The following is a 25,066-nucleotide window of genomic DNA, read 5'->3' as shown; positions in this document are numbered from 1 at the left end:
ATAAATACGTGTTATAGGAATACAAAAATAAATAAATATATGTACCCCAGAGCAGATACATACTTGCTGAAGCATCACATATAATTATCCGGAAACTAGGTCTTAGTCAATTAGAATAATCAGACAGGAACAAAATCTTCAAATTCTAATCCAATGCTCTTTCACTTAATGTCAACTTGTCCATCCAGAAATACAGATAAAATATATAAAATTTATGCAAATATATGTACATATGTAATTATGAATGTAAATTCTGATAATGAGAAATAATTTGTTACTGGGATTAATATGCAAGTTCATAAGGTATTTTACTAGAAAATTGTCAGGGTTCTAAACTTTCATTTTAAGTATCTAAATATTAAAAAAAATTATTTGACAGTGTTGTTAAGAATAGGAAGAAAAATATTTTATCTGGAAAGTAGCTTTTCTAAATGATTCTATATAAAAAAATTAGACATGGAAAAAGTGTTTGGGGGAATATAACAAAATTTCAAGCGTATGTTATATGTTTATGTATACTTTCTTTCTAGTTTTCTGAAATTTCAAAATTGACAGAAATTAATAGCAGTCTATAGTTGTCCGTTTCTTCTATGTCATTATCTACTTGTATCACTTATCTATTAATTATTCCTGATAACAAGAAATTAGATATATAGAAAAATAAAATCCATTAAAAATCCAAATACTCAATTGTGAAATAAATGACAGCTATCTTCTTATTAAACATTTACTACAATAGAAGATAATAGTCTACCCTCCTCCTTGGATTCTGAAATTACAAAAATATCAGTAGGGTGTTCATGTTTATAGCTGATGAAATTGATCAAGTAATTATGACAATTTTTATCCTACCAATAATTATAACACTTCTTTGCAGAATGTCTACTACATCTCTTATTTTATTTACTATTTTTTTGTCTTCCATTTGAATTTTCTTTTCCTGTTTCTCCACTTATGACTTGATGACTTTCAACAGGCTCAAGCAAGGAGAATAGGTACCATTCCACACCCTGATGACCAAGTAACTACTGGAGGAGGAAGGGGAGATCATCAGGTCATGTTACTACCCCACTTAATTCACACTTGATGAATAAATGCATGAGCCCATTTTGCCAATTTTTAATGAGAGATGATTGCTAAAATAAAATAAAATCACTTAGCTTCCTATCTACTGTCAGAAATACAACCATTTTTTCACTGATAATCTTCCTTTTGGTGAAAATCATTGCTTACCTCTTTCTCCCTTTCCTGAATCAATTTGCAAAGCTGGCAATTTTTTAGCAGAAACAAAGTAATATATTTTCCTTCATATTTTTAGAAATCTCTGTCACACAATTTGTTCGTTTCACTTGCATTAAAGAAAGTTAATGAACTATAATTTTATTGTGTGCAATATTTGGCACACAAAACAGACGCGAGGAATTTATAGGCAATAGCTCGACAAGTTATGATTAAATATGATTATTCTCTATTTTTTAAATGTTTCCATACAAACTGCCTTTAATAGCATGTATTTTTAAATTAATGGAGAAAGTATTTACTATTGATTCTCTGACAAACCAATATAATCATGTGATATGAAATTAAAACTTATAAAAGCTACAATGTATACTTCCCTGAGAATACTTGTACAACTATTTTTGGAAATATATATTTTATTTCTAATTTGATATATTTTTGTTATTATGTATAGATTTAATCATAAGCTGTTTTAAGGGTAGAATGTAGAGTACATATTTTGCAAATAATATACAAAATTTGCATTGTAAAATTAACTGGCCTCTCAGTTACAGTTAATCTTCCTGGTAAATGGAAGTGCTTGTAGCAATTATTATTACAAAAATTAATATAAATAGTTACCACTTATTGTGCCTGTGACTAAAACACACCTTGAGATAAAATTAAGCTGAACCACTCGTAAACTTTTTAATCTCTGGCAAGATCCTTAGATTGTCTTCAGTTCTTCATAAGTAAGACAGAGGCAATAATGCTAGCTGCATGATTAAAACGCATATGCTTTTTGTATTATGGATATATATTTATATAAAAATATGAACTCAGAAGAAATGTGATGTAGGGGTATGCTATTATCTTGTGAGCCTCCGCTCTAAGGATATTTATTATCAATATTATTTTTAGCCATACAGTTTATGTTTCTAGCTCCCGTTTTGCAATGAATTATGTTGACTTCCTTTATTCTCTACTTCAAAAAGTTACTACAATGTTTTCTCAGCATAAAGACGTGCTTAATCCTTAAAAATGTTCTTATTCCCCCCAGATACCCCAGAAGCTTGTAACTACATTTAGAGTTTTTATCTTGATCATATACATATATATATATGTATATATACAGACACACACGCACACACACACACGCACAGTTCAGCCTTGGACCAAATTGATGAAGATAGAGAAAGTAGAAAGCTCTTTTCAAATCACACCACAGGGCTGCTCAAAGGCTTCTTTCTGTTCCCATACCACAAGCTGCTTTTCTCATCGCCCTCCCACCCCCACCATCCCCCACCCTGTTCCTCTCCTCCACAGCACAGCCAGCAATTAGGAGAAAATAAATTTAGAAGCACTAGCATCTTACCAAAAAACATATTAAAAGGCTTCAGATCTTTTCATTTTCTTGTACTCTCTCTGAAAATAATCTTCTAAGAAAGATGGGAGGATAACCTACACATTATGAACTGTCTAAAGCTGAAAGCCAACCCTCTACAAATGTGTGCTGCAAAGCTCTGTGATTAGAAAATGGACAGATTCTCTTATCTTATTCCTATATATGAAAAACCCAATAGTATATTCCAGAAAATTATGGTGCTCTTTCAGCTATAAATGACTTGCAAATAACTCATTATCTGCTTTAGTTTGAGAACTTGTATTACTATTAATAGTTAGTAAATAGAAGATTACAAACACTAGGAATGAAAAAAGGTGAGGGAAAAAATTGCAAAGCGAATTGAAAGTACTAGAAAAATATCTTAAGCCCTAAATTTTACTAAAATCATATCTTTTACTAAGTAATCTCTTTTTTCTGCCTTGGTGCAATATATAATGTACATAAAATATACCATATGACACTTATTTAATCTAATTAACTAGCTTCTGTTCAGTTACCCACAAGAAGAAAAAGAAAAATGAAAATGTGTTTATTGAACACTTTATTGATGAGCAAACAAATGAGCAATAATGCAAATTTTAATTAAGTATCCAGAGTTTGGTACCAAAAATAGGTAAGCAATTAGAGAAATAAGATAAAAAATTATTTTTGAGAATAAAACCACAATATTTTGGAGAAATATTAAGGATTTATACATAGATTTCCCAATTCTAAATCTCTATAATTGGGCATAGCCATATTTTCTAGGATATGAGAATGCATAATAATCATTTGTGTGCTAAGCTAAACAAAATGAAATAGACATGGACATACATATGTTAAGTCTTAGTAGACGTTATCTATTTGCTACATATCCGCAAGTCAGCTATGACTTAAAAAACAACATAGATGACCTTGAATAAGGTCTAAAAACTGTGTTCTTATTTGTAAAGTGAATTGTAATAATACCAAATTAAAGAGTTGCTGAAATGATTAAATGAAACATTTTATTGTTTTAGCACTGGACCTGACAGAATAAGTGCTCAATAATTGAAAACTTTAATTAAATGAGTTGATTTATTCTTAGGAATTGAAAATATTATTTAGATAGATTAATCAAAGACATTTAGATAATTTTTCAAACTATATTAAATAACTGACTCAACCACACAATTATTTCAGAATTGATTCTAACGGGATCATAATCACACTATAATTAAAAACTCTAAACAATGATAAAAGATAATCCCATATAAGCAAACAATGACTTAAGAAAACTTAAACAAAATTTAAAAATAAAATAATTAAATTGAATCTCCAAAAGTAATTGAGCTATATCATCTGATTTAACAAGAATATAATTGGGGGGGCTGGCCCCGTGGTGTAGTGGTTAAGTTCGTGGGTTCCACTTCGGCAGCCCAGGGTTCACCAGTTCGGATCCTGGGCATGGACCTACTCACCACTCATCAAGCCATGCTGAGGTGGCGTCCCACATAGAAGAGGTACTACTCTACAACTATGATACACAACTATGTACTGGGGCTTTGGGGAGAAAAAAGAAAAAGACGAAGATTGGCAACAGATGTTAGTGCAAGGTCAATCTTCTTCTTCCTCAAAAAAAAGAATATAATTGGTATACATGATTTTATTTATAAATCCTGGCAATCAATGTTAAATCTTTAATATGCTTTTCATAAAAGTATCTAGTATCACCCTATATTTTATAAATCTATTCATCTTTATGTCTTTTATTTTGTAAATTACCTGATGTTTATCTGTTTTATTAGCTCAATCATTTGCTTTGTTATTCAACACAATGATTAAAAAAACACTATACATTGAAAATTATTGAATACTATGAAACGCATTATTACCCCTAAATTTCTACATGAAATTCATTTTCAAAGCACTGCTGAAAAAATATTGATCAAGTTAACTAAATTGCCTCATGAAACTGAACCTAGAACTAATTTTTTCTGCTTTTACAACATGAAGTCTATTTTCATCCTTTCTGTAGTTGTTAGACTCTATTAAATTTTAAGATTAAGTCCTTTAACTATATTCTAACTACACTTTTTCTAATTTCATTTTTCTTTACAATGAAACAAATATATTTCTGCTAGCTTTCTAAAGGATCTGTTGGGGGCAAGAGTGGGACGAGGATGAGTTTTGGGCAGAGAACATAAGAAAGGACAAGAACAGGGCCTCATCTCTCATACTAAATATGAATGTGTGACATCCAAACGTCCTTCTGGAACATGTCCATTGAAACCAGGTCAGATGCATTTCATGCTAGAACAGTGCGAGGCATCTGGGGCTCTTAGGAAAGCTAGATTCCTGGACCCTACCCATAGATTTTAAGATTTAGTAGCTATGAAGTGAAGTCCAGGATGTTGTATTTTCTAAATCCTCAGGTGATAATTATGATCATCTAGTTTGGAATCTGTACACCAGAGAACTTTAGTTGTCCTGCATAAAATAAACTATGTAATCCACTAGCAGACTGTATATAAGTGCTAAATTTTATAATCAATTCCATGGCCTATTTTTCTTTGGATTCCCTAAAGCACCTATACTCTGTATTATTCACTTGGCATCTCTCATGTTCTATTTGAAAAGCACAAGTCCATGTATTAGCTTTGGAAAGGAGGAAGGACAAATATTTAAGATGTCAATAACGGTAAAAATAACAATAGCTTTGATTATGTGCCAGATATTGAAGTAAAGAATTCCCTTATATTATTTAATCCTTACAACAATCCTGTTCACACATACCCATCTTAGAGTATTTCAGCAGTAATTACATATATTTTATGTATTATGTTTAAAATAACATTTGGTCTATAGCAGAGACTAAATGAATTACAATTTTTGTTATTTATAGATACAGAAACAGAAACTAAGACAAGTTAAATAACTGGCCCAGGTTATACAGCTGGAATTCAAACCTAAGTCGCTCTAGTTCCAGAGGCTGAATACTTTTCACTGTAGAAAAATAGGAAGCAGAATGATCAGAAGTATAGGAGGGAGAGAAACACTATCAAAACTCTCTAGATTTAAAACCCAGTAAAACATTCATGTTCTTGAAAAAAAATTGCAATTCCACAGTTGTCCTAATTCTAGTCAAGTTTCTCAGCTAAAAATAACCCAAATTAACACATTAAATGACCCATAAAATACATTTATTGGAAGAGTATTAGGTAGCTGACAGATTCAAAGGTGACCCTGTTGAATGAGCCTTGTTAAGGAACCAAAACTGGCAATGCTTCGGCAAAATTCTGCCACTAAAACAGTCAGCTTGGAACAACATAGCTGGTTCTTCAGCCTCAGGAACCTTCCACTGGCATGGCTTGGCTCGTATGTGGACTGGACACTCACTGTGGCTCCGTTCTCCTCTTAACCCTACTGCAGCTGCTCAAATGATTTCCAACTGACCCCGTGCCTTTGCATCATCCTGCCTCTGAACATGCCTTCTTCCATCAAGCAGCTAAACTCAAACTGCCAAAAGGTGGGAGAAAGAATAACTACACTTCTTTTATCACTGCATGTTACAGGGCCTCAGGGTGTTGAAAAAATAGCCAAGTATCATATTAACGACATCATCTGCAGGTAGCATTCTCACAGGAATCTACAAATCCTAAAAGAACACAGAATTTAAGCCAGGATAGAGAATGGGGAATCATTTCAGGCAGATTACTGTCACTGTGGCAGTTCTCTATTTAACAGGATCACCATATAGATTACCATCCAAAACAGAATAATTTTGAGAACTAAAGGCAGTACCATCATTAAGCATTCCAGGACACCAGCCTAAACTGGGATTATCCCAGGCAAACCTGGAGGCACCATCACCCAGTCATTTAAGTTGATATACCTTCTTACATTAGCTTACATTCTTCTCAACTAAGAAAATTTAACGATTTCTTTCTTTCCATTTTTTTCCCTCTCTTCCTCATTCCCTCTTTCCTTTCTTTCTTCCTTCCTTTCTCACTTTCTCTCCCTCTGTTTATTTATTTATTTATTTTTTGCTGAGAAAGATTCACCGTGAGCTAACATCTGTGCCAATCTTCCTCTATTTTGTATGTGGGTCTGTGGGTTGCTGCCACAGCATGGCCGCTGATGTGTGGTGTAGGTCTGTGCCCGGGAACCAAACCTGGGCCACCAAAGTGGAGTGCACCAAACTTAACCACTAGGCCACCAGGCCTGCCACTATTTGTTTATTTTTAATTCCTAGGATTGTGGTCATACAGTGCAACTTCGGCCATCAAGTTGCTTCAGATTTCCCAAAATCTTACCAGTGTAATTTTCAGACCTCTGATATTGTATATGGTGGCTGAGGTGGGAGAAGAAGTTCTTAATTATTTTTCAAATAAATAATTATTTTGATCCCTGGACATGGCCAAAACTGCTAGTAGAATTCTGTTTACCTCCTGAGAAACAAACATGCAAACAGGGCTGAAATTGGAATAACAATATCCTCTCTGCTTTGCTAGACTACAGTGGGGGTGTAGCAAGAGGGGAGTGTTAGAGAGAGAGAGAGGGAGAGAAGGAGGGAGGGAGGGAGAAAGACAGAGAGAGAGAGAATGATTTTTCTGTGTGTGTGCATGTCTATTTTGCCTGTTCTCCTGAATAGATATTGTACTTATTTTACGTAGGGCACTGAGAGAAGAGAGAAGCAGCTCTCACATGACCTATAGTTTCTATAGTTGATAGAACTGTATTGGCACTTGATTAATGACTCAAAATAGTTATGTTTAGTGCTCAGAAGGTGAATAATTACCTAGACTATAGCATATGTGAATTGAATTACTGATATAGTACTTTACAAGTAAACAACACCAGTTTCTAATTTTTTTCTTACATCACCAAATTATGCTTACAGCTATGCTAGGCACTGTACTAATAGGATCAAGTTGTTTTGATTTATCATTATTATTATTTACTTCACTAACCCTTTACTGTGGAATAATATGGTAATAGATTGTCTTAAATTTTGCTCTCCAGGACAGCAATAAGTAATAAGCTACATCTGAAATTTTATTAATATCTTTCTACCTGAAAAATAGCTTCTTGAGTTTTTGAGTAGCAGTATGTATCAAAATATCAACTCCTCTAAGTCCTGATCCATAAAAATTGCATCTTTCATGTTGTGTCAACAATTTCACAGTGATTAGTAACACAAATAGAACAGTTTGTGCTATTTTATGCAATCTGCACGCTTTCCCTAAGAAATGTAATCTCAATTACTATGGAGGAAATTCCATTAAATTTTAATAAAACTGGGAAATTTGAGTCTCAGATATTTTTCAACTATTTTTCTGTAATATCATTTGTGGCAATCATAAAAACAAGGGTTGGATTTCACAGTTTCACATATGCTTTATTTGTGTTTTAGCTATTCTTGTTTCAACAAGTAATGGTCATCCCAGTCCATGTTTATTTTGCTTAATAATGTAATCCATGAAAATGTCAATCAAGTTTTATTATAAATTAACTATGATATTAAAATAAATTAGGCATTAAGAATCATAATACTAGTAGGTTGAACATACTCAGAAGAACCCAGAAACATCAACTTCAATAGTGAGAACTGACAGTTTTACAGCCAAAATGATAGTCTAATAGGTATAGTTGGACACCAACTCTATGTCAGCTCCCTTTTACTATGTATATCACACGTGACTAAGGTAGAGAATGGCCAAGAATAATTATTTGGTGAAGTATACAAATAAAGTATATAGCAAATACATCACACCTATGTCACATTTCCATACTGACTTCCTGGTCAGTGAAATTTTAAAGTAACTTTTAGCTACTGAAACTGTGGTAACTATACTTGACAAATTTATTAATCTATAATTATTTACTATAGTGCCTGTCTACATGAGAGCAAGAGGAAATGTTATGCCGCCCCCTAGTGTAAATATTAATTTTGTAACACAAGAACTGCAGATCCAAGACATTGCAAGGGAATCACAGCTATGGAAATCATTATTGAAAATAGTGAAGAGAAATTGTAAGCATTCCTAAGAAGCCAGCTTCCTAGAAGCACAAATTATAGTTCCACAAAATTTATGAGTCAAAAAATGGCTATCTGAAGGTTTCCACATAATTTTCATTTCTTTATCTCCTAGAATATTCAGGGCCCAATCCCTATTTAAGGGAGGAAATTCTGTGAGTCTTCAGGTGGGGATAAATATGTAAGAGGTGCCATGGGTAAATTGAGAAAAAAAGGAAATATCGATATTGTTCAATACTAAAAGTATCCAAATTATGTAAATTTACACATATTGAATTGAATGAATGAGATTCTAATACAGATGTGAATGTTCCAATATGAAATATTGTCAATAGCTACCAACATTTATCTAGGATTTATCATGTGTCAAATCCTGTGCAAATTAGTTTATATGCTTCATCTCATTTGATATGCAAACCTGTTTTTTTCTAGGAAGGTATTATTATCATCTCCATTTAAAGATGATATAACTGATAGTGAGATAAGTGAACTTGATCAAGGTCATAAAGTCATAAAGTCATAAAGCTGTGGTAGATTTCTCTTGTCTGATCAATTACCTCTTTTTCTTACTATTTACTGATACAGAGGTATATCTAGGATTTGAGCTCAGATCCTTCTGGTTATAGTGTCTGTGCTTTCAACCACTATGTAAAAGTATGACAGTAAGTATTTTGATGAAGACGTGCTAAACCGGATGCAAGAACACAATCCTGAGGTGAAAGCAGCCATTCTCTTGCCTACCATGAAGCTATTTTGTCTCATTTCAATAAGAAGAGGTGATTTGCTAAATATCGGGTTTTGAAGGAAATACCACAAAGGTAACTTTACACAATTTCCACTGACACTTCCTTGGAGGCCACTGAGATGTCACTTGAGATGTTTTCATTAAACAAAGAAAGAATGTATATTTTATCCCGTCTTTCTATCCTTGACCAGCTGTAGGAAAAATCCTTCAGTACAAACCTCTCATCATGGAAACTCATCCTTCTCTGCAACTGGTCTCTCTTTTTTCCCAGTAACTTATTGTCCAAAACTCTTCTACTTTCCATAATCCATCTAAGGTGTTTGGCAACTCCCAGAGTTCCAGACCTTTTCTAAAGTCACTCCAAACAAAATTTGTTTGCTCCACATCAAATTTTATAGGTGTTTCCTATCTGAAGAACACAAACAAGGTAATTTGAATGGGTTAACTTTGAATCATTGTTAATACTTTGAACCCCCAGTGACTGAATATGGAGGAAATCTGCACCCTAGGACTAACCATGTCCTCCTGCCATAACACTTCAGCAAGGGTCAGGAGAACACTCTGAGGCTCAACGTAGGACCATGCATAATTCAGTCTCACAGGAGGAGTCAAAGGTGAGCCCAAGAAATCTGAGTGCTCCCCACAGGACTCCTACCTCTCCGTGATCCTCCACCACTCCACTGCTACCACTACCTGCATTGAGATTATTGGAACCAACTTTATCCCACCTGTGACTTCAATGTCAGTTGCCACAAAAAGCCCAGAATTCTCAAATTCTTTTTCATTCTCTGGACTTCCATCTCCATACGATTATGTTATATCTTCTTCTATACACAATTCTCTATATTTTCACAAGTTCTAGAACACTTGGACTGTATCTCCTTGAATTCAGAAGTGGTCATTATCTAAGAATCTCTACAGTTTTAGACTTTTAACTGAAGTTTCACTTCACTTTTTTCCTCCAACTGAGGTGTGTCTCTCTTGAAAACATTGTTCCCCTCTTATCTCTCTCAAGAGATGGGTGGATATTTTCTCTCCCAAAGTCCTCATGCGCTAGTGCAGGGCACATGTCCTCCTCATTCTATCTTGATAATTCTCAACCATTCTCCTTCCCTCTCTCATCCCTAAAAGTTCCCAGTTTTGGGTCTAATTTCCTTGAAATTCTCTTCTCTGATGTCCTTGCCTCCCTCCTGTTTGCAACCATCCATTCTCAGGTCATATCTGAGTAACAAAAAAGCCATCCCTGGGAACTGGGAGCTAGGAGCTTGTCTGGATCTAAGAGTAAAGTGTGGTGTTCTCTTATCAAACACGAATAGTTTCACAGTCCACTAACATCAGATGAGGTCATCTGTGAGCATGATGGAACTAGAAAAAAACAAGACCACTCCACAATTGTGTTTGAGCACAGACAAAAACAAAACACTGTTTTGGTTACCAAACATCCCCATCTGCCAGCCAACATGAGCAAAAGCTGCTTCTTTACTAATTACAGCTTTACCCCAACTCTGTTCCTCTTGCCTCCTAGATAAAAAGTACTAAGATAACCAACCATAGAACTGGCGCTTTGTTCTCACAATACAATTCAGAAAAAAATCAATGCTGTCATCACAAAATCAACATACACAATCCCAAATCCTATAAAGTATCCCTTATTCCCTCTTTATGAGATGCACCAAGGTTCCCCATGGTGTGCAGTTTACCTTGTTCCAACAAGTACAAATACGTCCAACTTGGTTCAACCAGATTTGTGTTCCTCATGGTTTTTGGCTGGTGGGCGTTGACATCATTCTGTATATTTTTCATGAAAACATTTTTGTTTTGTAAAATTTAAGCATTTATTTTACACAGCCAACCCTTAAAGCTTATTTTCTTAAATTTAGGTTACTAAATTGTACATTTTTGAGATTGTTTAAAAATATTGTCTCTCATTTAAGATGGCCTGATTTTCTTCAAGTACAACAAATGCATGTATGATTAGCTATTGGAGCTAAACAGATAAGAATAACTATATTTTACATAGTTATAGAAGTCTTTATAACTATAGGGGGGATTGATTGAGAGATATATTGTAATCCAGGCAAAGACTTAAAATAAAGTTATTATAAATTTCTTTATAAAATAACAGAAACATTCCACAATAAGGTCTATCAATTTTAAACCTAAATAGTTTAATGAGGTCAGTTTCACCTACTTCCAATTAAATCCAAATACGGTTTATATTTCAAATACTGGGTTGCTTTATTGTAAAACAGATGTAATAAAGTGATCCTCAGTGTATCAGTCAGGGTTCTGCAGATAAACAGAACCAATAGGAGAGATGGAAAGATAGATAGATAGATGGATGGATGGACGGACAGACGGCCAGCCGGCCGGATAGATAGATAGATAGATAGATAGATAGATAGATAGATAGATAGATAGACAGACAGACAGATAGATAGATAGAAAGAAAGATGGACAGACAGACAGACAGACAGATTTATTTTAAGAAATTGGGAATTGAGTCAGTGATTGTGGGTTTGTGGGGCTTTTGTAGGACAGGACAGTAGGCTGGAAACTCAAGGCAGGATTTGATGCTGCAGTCTTGAGGCAGAATTTCTTCTTCTCCGGGAACCCTCAGGTTTTGCTCTTACAGCTTTTCAACTGATTGCATGAGACTCATCCACATTATCGAGGATAATCGCCTCTGTTTAAAGTCAACTGATCATAGACGTTAACCACATCTACAAAATACCTTCAGAGCAACTAGATTAGTATTTGATGAAATAATTGGCTACTATTCCAGTTGACACACAAAACTAGCCATCACACTCAGCATAACTCATTTTTCTGAAGCTATTTCAGAAAAAACAAGTTTCCTTATAATTTGAATATGGCATTGTCATCATAAACATTTAATGCATTAAATGTACTTACATTTAGAAAAGTATATAACTTACTCCTAATGGTGCCAAGCCATTACAAAAGAGTCGGAGCACTACATCAGGTAATGGGCTTTGTTTACTCTGACAACTAGGATTGAGTTTTAATTATTTATGACCCTATTTTACCTTATACTGTGTTAGGAAGTGTACTGTAATACATTTATAAAATTAATGAAACCTTGCTAGTTGAAAACACCATCATAATATAGTATACATGGTAAGAATTTTCTCAGAATCAAAGGATAATTTAGAATGAGATAAAACAGAGCAAATGGTTTGAAGCTAAAATTTTTAGAAAGATAATTTTTTAATTTATAGATTTTTATAATTTATAATTAGAAAATTATAATTTTTACTTTTTGTAGTTAGCGATATAAAAAAGCAACAAATAGATTACATAATTTTTTCATGAATTTTGGCTGCAGTACATAACAGATTAAAACTGCTATTTTTTTTTCTTTCTGGAAGGATTACTCAAACTCCTATCATACAACAATTGCTTTCAATAGTAATATCTCAGTTAAACAGCATTACTGGAGGAAATTATTTCAATATTGTATTATCATTGCAATTATTAAATATAGAATTTCCCCATGCATAATACTTTCAAAAATTATTTTCCAAATATGTTACATGAACTAAAATGTTTACCAAAAGTATAGATTAAAGAATAAAATTACCTTCAAAATTAATTTTTAAAAATTCCAAAAACAACAAGAAATTACCAAAACAATGTGTGGTCTCAACAAAAATTTACAATTTTAAAATGCAAAAATGCATCATCCTCAAATTCACATTTTTCCTTTTATATGATCTGGAGAACACTATTAAGCAGTTCAACCAGTATATAGTAAACAGATACCATAGAAAAGTTTTTTGAAGACTATTGTTTATCTAAAAGTTGGTACAACAAAGGGCACATGCAGAATGATGACAATGTTTCCATCTCTGCATATGTAAAATTTGATTCTCAGATGGAAGAAAAGAGTGGAAAATTCAAGTGCCTTCATTGGTTAGGAAGGTAATGTAAGTAAGTGAAAAACCTATATAACAGTAAAGAGCAGCGTAGACAGTAGCAAACTGTAAAGTGCATTCTTCTTTGAATGACATTTAAACCCAAATATTTTAAAACACAGAGCACTCTAAACAAACTACTTCTGCAGCCTGAATTTGACCCTGAATACAAACATATGAAACCTTTGGACTAGGTGGTCCCCAAGTTCTTGCTGATTTGTATTTTCACTAAAAATGTAATGGCAGTCATCAATAACGTAGAAAATATTGGCGCAGAACTGAGAAGTGAAGACAAGATATTATGTCACTACAGGAATTTCAGCTATCAAAAATAACTCAATTAATACTTGATGAACTAACAAAGCTAACAAAGGTATATCAGAATGATGGGTATTACTTGACAACATCTGCATTAAAATACTGCTTACATTTCTGAGTAGGTCATAGTATCAATAATTCAATTATAAATTATTTTCCTTACTTGAATAATGTGTTCTGAAAATTCACATGTTGTAAAGTTTTGCTACAATAAAAAAACAGTATAGCAAAGAATATATGACAGCTTAAGTTCAGGAAAGTGAGATGCAAGGTGATCTTTAATACTGAATGTACCATAGTTGAAAAGAAACTTGGAAGAATATATAACTGACTGATTATGTGAACAAGTTTATAAAGTGGGAAAGTTTGGGGATATATTAAGATATCACCTTAACACACCCTCACCCCTGACCTTTCCTGAGGATATTAATCTAACCACAATAATTTTTCATCTGCACTAATTCAACAACGGGTCTCTTTAGTCTTAAGCACAATCTTAAATGTGCCATACAAATGGGTTTCAATGAGTGGAAAAACTTTTAAATTACATTCCCTAGGAGATATCAAAAGGTGTAAGGGAATGACATGAATAATAATGCTATATTAGATAAGGATAATTAGAACAAAAGGCATTATAGTATATTTCATAGTACTTCCTAATTTTAGAGAGTTCCTGTACACAGAGGAAAAACCCAGAATTTTTTCATACTTTTCAAAATGAATACATATGAAAACATCTTGAGTGACAAGAAACCTGCCAACATGTCAAAATATGTGAATATTTTTTCAACTCGTTCAAAGTGAATGGGAGCAACCCTGAGTATATCTTAACAAATGATATTTAGTACACAATACTTAGCACAGAGCCTGTGGTGCCTAGAATTGTGCTTTGCAATTAAGGCATCTCAATATATCTGAATGAACTAAATAACAAATACGTTGAAGAGAGATTAATAATTAATACTTCTTTTCTTGCCAACCTGGTACTTAATATATTGGAAATGGAGGGCAACCTACAGAAACAGGGCTGATGCCAGACAGAAACCATTGATGTTTGCTTATTGGAGGATGAGAAATAAAATAAATTTTAATTCAAATTATTCTCTGAATCTGACACTATTTCTCCACATCTGGGGGCAAGTGAACAAGTAGAGCGCCTTTAAACAATAGTTGACACCAACACTATCTCTTTATCAGTATGAATATTATCATACCAATTCCTAAGGATTCCCTAATTTAGTATATAAATTATAAAGGAAATACGTCTGGAGTCAGGAAATTTGCATTACAATCTTGACTCACTGTATGACCTCAAAACCATCACTCACTTTTTTGGAATTTCATAGTCAATAAAACAGGTATAATGATATTATGAGATATAAAGATGCTGACCAACTAACAGAATGTAATGAACAGATTAGTAACGATTTCCAAAGTTCCAAAGGCAAATCCCAAAGTCCATATTAAAAGTGATTAAATATATATTTAAATTCAATATTAAGTATATATATAATATATATTTAAATATTTTGTATTAAAAGTTTTTAAATTTATAATTAGGATAAAGAAATTTTGTGGATCAATTGCAAAACATAAGTATAACAAAATGTCCTTATCTGATAAACAATTGCATATACAATGGTGATTGGGATAATCTAAGGAAAAAGAATGAGAATACATGGAAGGTAAACTTAATTCATTGCCATTAACTCATATAACTTATTTAGACATATTCTGGAGCACTAATGAAATATTAGCTTGTTTCTTTTTCCATGGAATTAAAGCTATATCACAGATATGATGCTATTTATAACAGAAATTATGACAAGCAGAGTGACCTTCCTCTTTGTTTGTAAGATATTGCAAAATGGAGATTTGTATATTTTCAGTTAAAATTGTCAAAAAGAGAATATTTAAAAGCTCAGGAATAGGATCAAAATTAACAACAGGCTTAATCTTTAAGTATTTTTTAAAAATTTTATGTGTGAGTGGCATAATGTAACCTATGGAAGGACTGTAGATTTTGAAATCAACCCAGTATGAGTGGCAGGATTACATTCTGGATTTAGGACTAAAACAATTAATAAATGTCACTGAAATCTGAGTTTTACTCTATAAGTTACTTTATGCTCTAAGTAACTTCTAATTCATGAAAGATCCTTGTATTAACAATTATAGGCTGTCTAAAATCAGTTCAATGATTTCTGAAGATTATAAAATCATTTTTTAAAAGCCTGAATTTAAAAAATGTTCAGAATTTCCATTAGTTATCCAGTGACTGAAAATTGGAATTTCTTTGGAAAAGTCAAAGCACCTTTCCCTGAATGGTTTTATGTTTTAAGTTTTGCTTTCCTGAAATAAGAAAAAAAAAACACTTGAGATATTATTAAAATCCTTTTAATTTAATACACATTTCAAAATGCAAAAATGTGATGATGTTTTTAAGACAAAATTCAAAATATGTCAAAATCAAATAAACAAGAAAGTAGAAAATATGTCATAAATATTACTCTATGAAACTGAGATTAAAAACATGATAACCATAAATTCTCACTTGAAAATGTTCAAAATGTAGCAAATATACATTTTGAAGATAATATTTGTGTTTCTTATTAAGGTTGCTAATTCTGAGAAGTTTCAAGTTCAGTTTTCTGTTTAGCTTATAGTAAGTTTTAGCTTATAGTAAGTCCTCATAGCATCCTATGTGCTATAAAGAATACATTTTTAGGTAAGTAGAAATGTTTACAAAGAATGTTTATAAAGAATAAATGCTCTTTACTTAATTAAAAGCATTCATTTATGAATATATTTAGAATCTCTTCTGTTAGACAGGCATAAAGCTCATTCTCTTCAATAACAAAATCATCAAAATGCTTATAGAAAACAAACATGATTTACATTACCTTGTAAAGTAACAATTTCAAATATAGTTGGATCATATACAAAAATCTACATCATTTCTGTCAGTGTAAATATCTTACACATGAAATACAAACTTGGGCAGTTTATAAACATAATCTGGAAGGACTAGCTATGAAGTCCCTCTTAATCTTTTTACTATAACTAAGAGAAATATGATAAGAGATATTTCTAAACCTTTTTATCCCAGTTTGTTGCTTCTGACACTTGCTTATATTTAAATTTGTTCATCTCATATAGGTAGCTGCTTTTTAACACCCATTTTAATCCCAGATCTAGACTTTAACCTATCTTTTGTCAATATGAATGACAAAGAACTAATCAACTTCAAACCTACAGCAAACAAATCAGCATAAGCAAGTTCAATCTTTGTTAGAAACCCAAGGTTGACTTAAGAATCAAGATTACCAGAATTTAACAAGTTGAGGTTTGGCAAATAAGTATTTTTTTTCTATGAACTCTGTTATGAGGTTTTATCACCTACACCATTATTGTAATTATGGAAATGAGATCTTGCTCAATAAGTTTGCCTTTTCCCGTAAGAGTAATCTGATTTAAAAAACAAACCAGTGCATACTTTCTTCAAAATGAAGTTTCCCCTCCCCCAAATATTTACCTTCCCACGTAGTTGAGTTCTCTAAGTCAAGCCAGAACAATTTCAATCATTTCCTTAGCCTTTGCCTACAGCTCTGCATAGTACTCCACTAAGGAAGATCATAGAAAATATTTTCACTTTCTTTGTTCAACAACAACAACAAACATTCTTATCCAAAACAATAATAAAAACAACAAACCAACTCTGCTTCTTTGAGTCTTAAATGAACTGAGAGGAGGAGTCCAACAGATTCAAGGGAAAAAGAAAAAAAATCAAATGCATCACATCAATGTTAGAATTCACTTAAAACTTCAGATGAGAACTTTTCATTCTTGGAAAACACATCACAGCACTTTTTAAAAAAATTATGTAGAATCATACTTTAAGATATATAAAGAAAAGTAGATTAAGAATACTGTATTTACTTTTAGACTAATGGAGTCTGTGCTTAAACTTCTACCCAACCTACTCAGGCTAAGGAACCACTGTAAAAGGTGGGGGAGGGGTGCTGCTTGCTAATGGACCCAGACTTGAGTGAGACAATATTTGCATATTACCATCTTACTCTGGCTGTACTCTCTTCGCAGTACTTAGCCTAATGAGCCTTTCCTCTACTTTCTTTTTCTTTATTGAAGTGTGTACTTCTCAGGAGATACCAATACATGGGGTCAGTTCTGCAGAGAGATTTTGTAGCTAAGAGGGGATTTGGAAGAAAAAGGATGAGCTATCACCCTGCACTATCTCAAATGCTCAGCACATCTTCTCCCACCAATCAGGAGTGCTCTTCCTACTAGGATGCTGAAAGCTGAAGCTCTGTGGTCCAGTGACAAGCTCCTAGCGACTGCATGGGTTCTGTCTGTCTAGCATGTTTCCTAATGGTTCTGATTGTGACATAATGCTCGCCCCTCACTCTTATCTCCAACCTCTTTTGAGTGAGTTGCTGCAAGTTGACGGCATGGGGTTCTGGAGTCACTCCATTAAGCTTAGTGCTGACAACTTCTCACTAGAGAAGTTTGCTGCCAGTCCTTCAGGAGACAACCGGAACACAAACTCCTTCTGAGACCATCACTCAATCCCGCCACTTGCTCCGCGCCACCAGCCACATGGCTCCCTGCCCCCATCAGAGACACCCACATCTTCATTCACCTTCAGCTTTCTCAGCCGAAAGATGTTATGGGGTCACTTGGGGTTGGGGTTCTTTTCTTTCTTAAAATGAGGTCCTGTTGACATAATTTGCTTCCAATAAGGAGAAATTGTGGTCATCTTCAGCATTATGGAGTGAGGTGGAGAGAGTCCGGAGCGTTATCGAAGTGTCAACCAAAGCCATGGACCACAGCTTCCCTAAGATTCCTGCCTTCCTCTACACCTATTCTCACCCCACGCCCACAAGATAAACAGATGAATATATTAGAAACCAAATTGAACCGTGACACCTCCAAAATCTCACAGTAACCTCAATCCTCCCAATGCCCTCTTAGACAGGAGAGAGAGAGAGAGAGAGAAATAGAAGCGATTACCAGAGTTTTGTTCCCGTTCTTGCTGAGAGGGCCCCGGAAAACTCCCTTGATGTTGCGAAAGTGCCCGTTGCTGAGATGCGTGGAGCTGATGACAATGTAGTAACACTCCATGGGGCAGCCGCCGCCGCCTCCACCGCAGCCGCCGCCTCCACCGCAGCCGCCGCCTCCCCGCACCCGCGCCCGCAGCCGCAGCGCGGTGGAGCCCGGGCAGGGTGGGCTCGGGACCCGCGGGAGGGCGAACCGCCGCCTGCCCCGCACGCCCTCCGGAGACGGGCTCCCTACACGCCTCGGCCGTGCGCGCCCAGGCTCCTCCGCCTCCGCATGCTCGCTGCGCTCTGGCTCTCAGTCTGTTTCTCTGCTCGTTCGCCCCGGGGCGGCGCGCCCCGCGGGAGGATGCGGGCGGGGAGGGGCCGGCCGGGCAGGCAGGACGCAGCCGAGCGCGGGTCAGTGCCGGCGCGGCGGCCGGGTGGAGCCGGGCAGCGGGAGCCGCCCGAGCGGCAGCGGCGGCGGCGGCGGCGGCGGCAGCATCCCCCGCGCTCGGCGTCCGCGCTCGGAGTTGCTGCTGCTGGCAGGCATGAGTGTTATTGTAGTGAGCGGCGTTGCCGGTCCATTGCACTGAGCCAATGGCAGGGAGCCACTGGGCTGATACTGAGAGCTGTCAGAGGAGTACATCTGTCACCCGCCGCCTCCCCCCGCCCTCCCCCGCCGCCGCCGGGACCCACGGCCGCGCCGCTCGGGGCGCGAGGGGGAGCGCGCAGCAAGCGGGACGCCCCCCGCCCCGCGCCGCGGCCGCAGAGGGCCGGGGACACGGCGGCCACCGCGGGCGGGCGGCAGAGCGGCCCGCGACCGAGAAGCGGGAGACTCCTCTGAGGTGGGGGCGGAGGGGAAAACGAAGAGACGGAGATGTCTTGCCTGGCAGTCGAGGACGGGGGAGGGGGCGAGGGGGGATAAATGGATTAATAATTTAACACCAAAAGCCGACCGCTTCCAACTGCGGCTCCAGGCAGGTGCCAGCAGCTGCTTCTCTCTCTCGATAGTTGCTACCCGTTGGGTTTGGCTTATTTGATTTTATTTGTTTTTAATGTATTTTTAGTATGGAGGCTGGATCCTGTTCAGAATCTTAGAGATTTAAAATGTCCCCCAATCCAGCACCACCACCACCCATTTGTAGAGATCCTAAGCGCTTGTGTGGATAGTTTAGGGGGTGGGGAGTTGTGGCGATGCAAGTCGAAGTGGATAGTAGGTAAAAACAGGGATTCCTGGTCTATGTGTTCCTCGACCTGGCGCTCCCCTCACCCACCTCCCCCGACAACCTCAGTTCTTCCTAAATTGCCAAAGCTGAACAGAAAGAGATGATTTGCCGCAAAGAAGCTGCTGCCACGAGCTTGCTTTGCATTTCTCGGTAGTTCTTTTCCCACTACAGAGAGTGGCAGCGAACAAAAGCGTTCGCCCTAGAAGCGACCTGAATGGAAAATCTGCAAAGGAACTAATGGGTTTGTTACGGAAAGTAGGGAATGGGGCCTGCTGCGTTCCCTGAAGACAGACCATCGCGCTGGTTTTTAAGGGGCCAAGGCAGCCATCAGCGAGGCTGTGCCCTCCCACCCCCATTCTCACCCAGTTGATTTTCTCTTTGTGTAAGTTTAACTCCTCTGCGGTGGTAGGGTGAGAGCATCCCATCAGGTATATATACGACTCATTAGTCCGCACTTAAAAAGATCGATAACAGGCAGTGGGAGGCTGGAGACGGTGCCTTCAATGGATTTGCTGAAGGCTTTCTTTTCCTCTTGCCTTGAATGGCTTAATTGGTTAAAGCAGATTCCAGACATTCTGATGCTCCTGTGTCGGAGCAAACTGCACTTTGATATAAACTGTATTTATCTTCTTTATTTGAAGGTCAGGATTTCAAGACATTCCATTCTGAGTGTGCCATGTATAGGATTTTATATAGCAGTGACTCTGCAAACCACAATACGGTCCTTAAATGAATCTGCCAGTTTGATTTCACTCTGAAAGAAGAAAAGAAGAGAGAGAAAAGGAGTTTTTATAAGAGAAGCAGTAGTCATGTGAGTAAATTATAAATTCCAGGGGTGGAAGAGGGGAGTGCTAGATTCATCTAAGGGGAATTCTTCATGTGCCCTGCTTCAATTCAAACAAAGAAAAAAAGTTGGTGTGGATTGATCAAAGCTCATTATGAAGTGTCAGAGTTATTTAGAGGTACTTTGCTAAATTTCTCAGATATCCACTTGGGGGAGTCTGGAAGTCTTGGGAGAAAGAGAGAGCAAGAATTTACAAAACTTCTATGCACTGTGGAACAAATCACCTAATAATTTGTTAGAATTCAGTATGAACACAATCCTATTAGGAAAAATATTTGTGTTCTCCACTAAATATTGTGGAGAAATGAAATCCGTTTTTGGCTTTCTATCATTACAATTGTTTTCTATTTATATTTTGAGGATGTGGGCATTCTCTGGACACATCGCTTTGGGAACATCTAATGACCTGTATGATTTTCATTATGCCTTTTGAAAGTTTTGGGAACCGGCAGTTATTAGAAAAGACATAAAATCTTCACTATTACTGAGCTGAACCAAGAAATCTCCTAAAGAAATGGAAGATGCCCCATACAGGAAAGAATCAGATAATGTAGTTTTCTTGTGTGTGCAAGTCATAATAATCTAAGTGAGGTTTTTTGCAATATTTTCCTCTCAAAATATTTCTGACAAAATGTTCAGATCTTTATCTACATCATGAAGCTCAATTTCTAGTTCAGGAAACAGGTACACCACAGTTACATGAATTGTTCCTTGGAACAGAATATCATCTATATGGAATGTCATATTGTATGTCTAGTGGCAAAGTTTATATACCATATATATCATATATGTATGCATATATATATCTTATGATACATATATGTCATAAAATAAAGTTTATTATAAAATAATAATAACTATATGAATTATTCAGTAAATGAAATATCTTAAAAATCTCTGAAAGAGTGACTTTACTGTCAGAATAGTCTACTTTTGCCACTTACATACTTGATGATATCATGAGGTGGCATTTGACTGTCAAATCTAAACCTATATATAAATATTAGTAAACACACCATAGCTTTGCTGCTAATACCTGAAGGATGCTAACAGTTAAAAAAGAATGCAGATTTTTTGCGTAAAATTTATCCTCATTGTTTCTCTACACGTGAAGTAATCTATATCTCAAAATTACCTAATACTGAGTGTGATCAACAAGATTCTGTACCCACACCTTGAACTTGCACAGACATATTTCAAAAGAGAGTGCAGGTTCCTTTTGTTTACCCTTATCTCATTGAGTAGCCACATCTATAATGGTCATTCAAATAAAACTACTAATAAAACTGCTACACACCACATGATCCCATTAGGCCGTTACCAATGAGTGCTGCTGCCTGTGGAGACTTCATCACACCAACCTTAATCTTCAGGAGAACAATGAGCCACCACCACGTGCAATCTGATTTCTAACTACAACACACAACTACTAGACATAACGGAATTCTCATATTAAAATGTGAAAAAACATTTTCATTTGAATTTTGCTAAAAATGAAGAGAGAAATTGAATAAGAGATCAGGATTTCATCGTCTCAGAGAGGAGCATACCTTTCTGGGGCAATAAATTAAAATCAGTAAACGGTAATAAATTATTGTGCCCCTCCATCTGGCTGTTCCCATTTCTTTCCTTTTGTTGGTGCAAAGAAAGTAAGTATATAAGTAAACATCTTAAAATTCCTGTTGTGTTACAATCTCTTTGATATCCATGGTCTATTACCGTTATTTAAAACAATTCTGATTTCTGTTATTGGTAACCATTTTGATATGGACTATTTTGATGGAACAATGCCACCCTAATTTTAAAAAATAAAGATTTTTCTCTCAATGACTTGGAGAATTTATATTAGGTTAAATATTTAACTGCTATTGTAAACATGCAGAATCAATATTTCTTAATGAGGAAAAAATTTAAAATATTTTAGGGGATAATTATAGATCACTTGGGTTTAATTGCCAACTTTCCAGCCGGAAAAAAAATTACAGATTACAGTTAATAATTTAAATATAAAAGTTTTAAATGAGTGACATTTGTCTAAAGAAATTGCAGTTTATTTTTTGCCACTATTACACTTCCACTTTGCCCTCTCTACAACTGCAATTCCTTCTTCAATTGTTCCCCCTCTCCAACTGCGATTCAAATCAAGATCCCCTATATCTTGTGTTGTGCTGATTTACCTCACTCCCCGTTCCTGGTCTTGCTTTGCTCAACTCAAATCTTGTCGCCAGGTTTCTGCTCAGTAACTGAGCATTGTTCCTGCCCTGCTCCTGGCTCACACAAGATTTCAGGACAATGTTGTTACCATGAAATGTAAAACCAAGGTCCTGTCTCCTTTCCCAGACAAGTGGCTGGACCCCTGCATCCTGAATCCTTGCCCTGATTCACTCTGTCCAGTTCTCCTATAGGAGAATAAATCTTCCCTGAGTTTGCTTACTGCTATTTGAGACCGTATGTTGTGATCTCTGCATGCCTGGACTTCCTACTTCCTGTCATTACAATCTCCGGATGCTTTTACTCTGTCTGGATAACTTCCCATCACTAAAGTGAATGATCCACAAATTAGATCCACTTCTGAATCCCAGCAACTCAGCCTTACCTGACCTTCTGTGAGCCAAGTTCCTGTTCTTACGTCATCCTGGGGGGGAAAAAAGCATATTCCAGGGTTTTTCAAATGTGTCTGTGATATATTCTTGGCGGTTACAGAGTATATTATTGGGATTTAAAAATTTCCTTTTCATTACTATTATAATCTTAACATAGTAAGCATATTCTTGATCATTTGTAAAACCATGTAATATAATGATAATTTGTAACTATATTCTGTCACTATATATTTTTTTCTTTGCATTCCTGTTTGTGATCACATTGGTATCAACTATTACTGCTTTTATTATTTTGGACTAATGAAAAACACAGGAACTTACTTAACACAAATGTTTTATTTGTTCTAAGAGGAAACCAAATGATATCATGACAGGCTACATGAATGAAGACGTGACATAGATGAATTGGAGAAAAGTAGTGGGAGAACTGTATCACCATAGAGCACCCATATTCACCATAATCATCAGGCATGCTTAGATCAGTATTGACACACAAATACTCATAAACAAATTCATGTTTTGAGATAGGATTTAGTTTCAGCAAAACAGCATCATCTGTTGTATTAAATTAAGATTGTAAATTTGGGTATTTTGTCTGTTGTATTTTTATTTGATTTCTATTTTTTTGTTTTGTATTTACATAAGAGATATAAGCATATGGGGTTTCATAATTGGTTTGATGTTGACATATTTAAGTAAAATTATGCCACACATAAACTCAATCTATGCTAAGGAATATTTAAAAAGGATCTATATGTTATTCAAGTATGAGAAACACTGGTATAAACTAGCCATGGGGGGCTGGCCCTGTGTCCTAGTAGTTAAGTTCCACGCACTCCACATCAGCAGCCCAGGTTTGGTTCCCAGGCGTGGACCTACACCTACGTTATCACCAGCCATGCTGTAGCAGCAACCTACATACAAAATAGAGGAAGATTGGCACAGCTGTTAGCTTAGGGTGAATTTTCCTCAAACAAAAAAAGGAAGATTGGCAATGGATATTAGCTCAGGGTGAATCTTCCTCAGCAAAAAAATTTAAAAAACATAAAAATAAAGTAGCCATGGGATATGTATTAATAACCATTACTGACCTTATCTACTGCTGATACTATTAATGTATGATTTGAAAGGAGATGGTGACTTTTTTAGGTAATTATTAATTATCACTTAAAAGTACGTCTATCCTCTATATTCCTGTTTCTGTAATTCAGTTCTGCTGGGTTTAAATGTGGGGCCTGTTAAAAACAAATAATGTATTTTAAGAAATCTAATACTTCATCAAATATAAGATATACCCTTTTTATCTCTACTGCCGATTAACTGTAAGAAGCCACTGATTATAAGACACATCTGAATTACAGAGATGTTAAAAACAAAAAAGCATTTAGAATCAATAAATATGGAACTTAAATTTGGGTAGACACTATCACAATTAATACCTTACTAGAAACCACTTTAAGATATGTCCAACTAAAGCAACCATGGATATTGGATAAATAATGACTCAACTTCCTTAAGTTCAGTCATTTCACCTCTAAAAGAAAGATAATAAGCCAGATATTATCTTATGTGTTTTCAAGATTTAATTTCTCTGATTCTCTGGCAACTTCCCTAGAGCTGATATTGGGCAGGCTTGGCAGAACAGAACACCAATTTAATTTCCTACTTGAGGATGTGTGTCTTGAATAGCTGGTAGAAATGTAGAAATTGTAGA

The 25,066-nt window shown here is 35.7% G+C and overlaps 1 protein-coding gene across 1 annotated transcript in view; it reads right to left on the bottom strand.

The window, feature by feature from the left end:
• The window catches only part of ZNF804A (zinc finger protein 804A), a 280,914-nt gene extending 262,138 nt beyond the window's left edge, over positions 1–18,776 (bottom strand). The window contains exon 1 of the mRNA XM_058549381.1: positions 18,654–18,776. Within this exon, the coding sequence (XP_058405364.1) occupies positions 18,654–18,764 (111 nt within the window). The 5' untranslated portion in view covers positions 18,765–18,776. The remainder of the gene's footprint in view (positions 1–18,653) is intronic.
• Positions 18,777–25,066: the final 6,290 nt, after the last annotated feature.

The sequence above is a fragment of the Diceros bicornis genome, chromosome 10 (genome assembly GCF_020826845.1).
Source record: "Diceros bicornis minor isolate mBicDic1 chromosome 10, mDicBic1.mat.cur, whole genome shotgun sequence".
NCBI classification, from domain to species: domain Eukaryota; kingdom Metazoa; phylum Chordata; class Mammalia; order Perissodactyla; family Rhinocerotidae; genus Diceros; species Diceros bicornis.
Note: the sequence above shows the minus strand (reverse complement) of the source record. Positions and strands in the feature narration are given on the sequence as shown.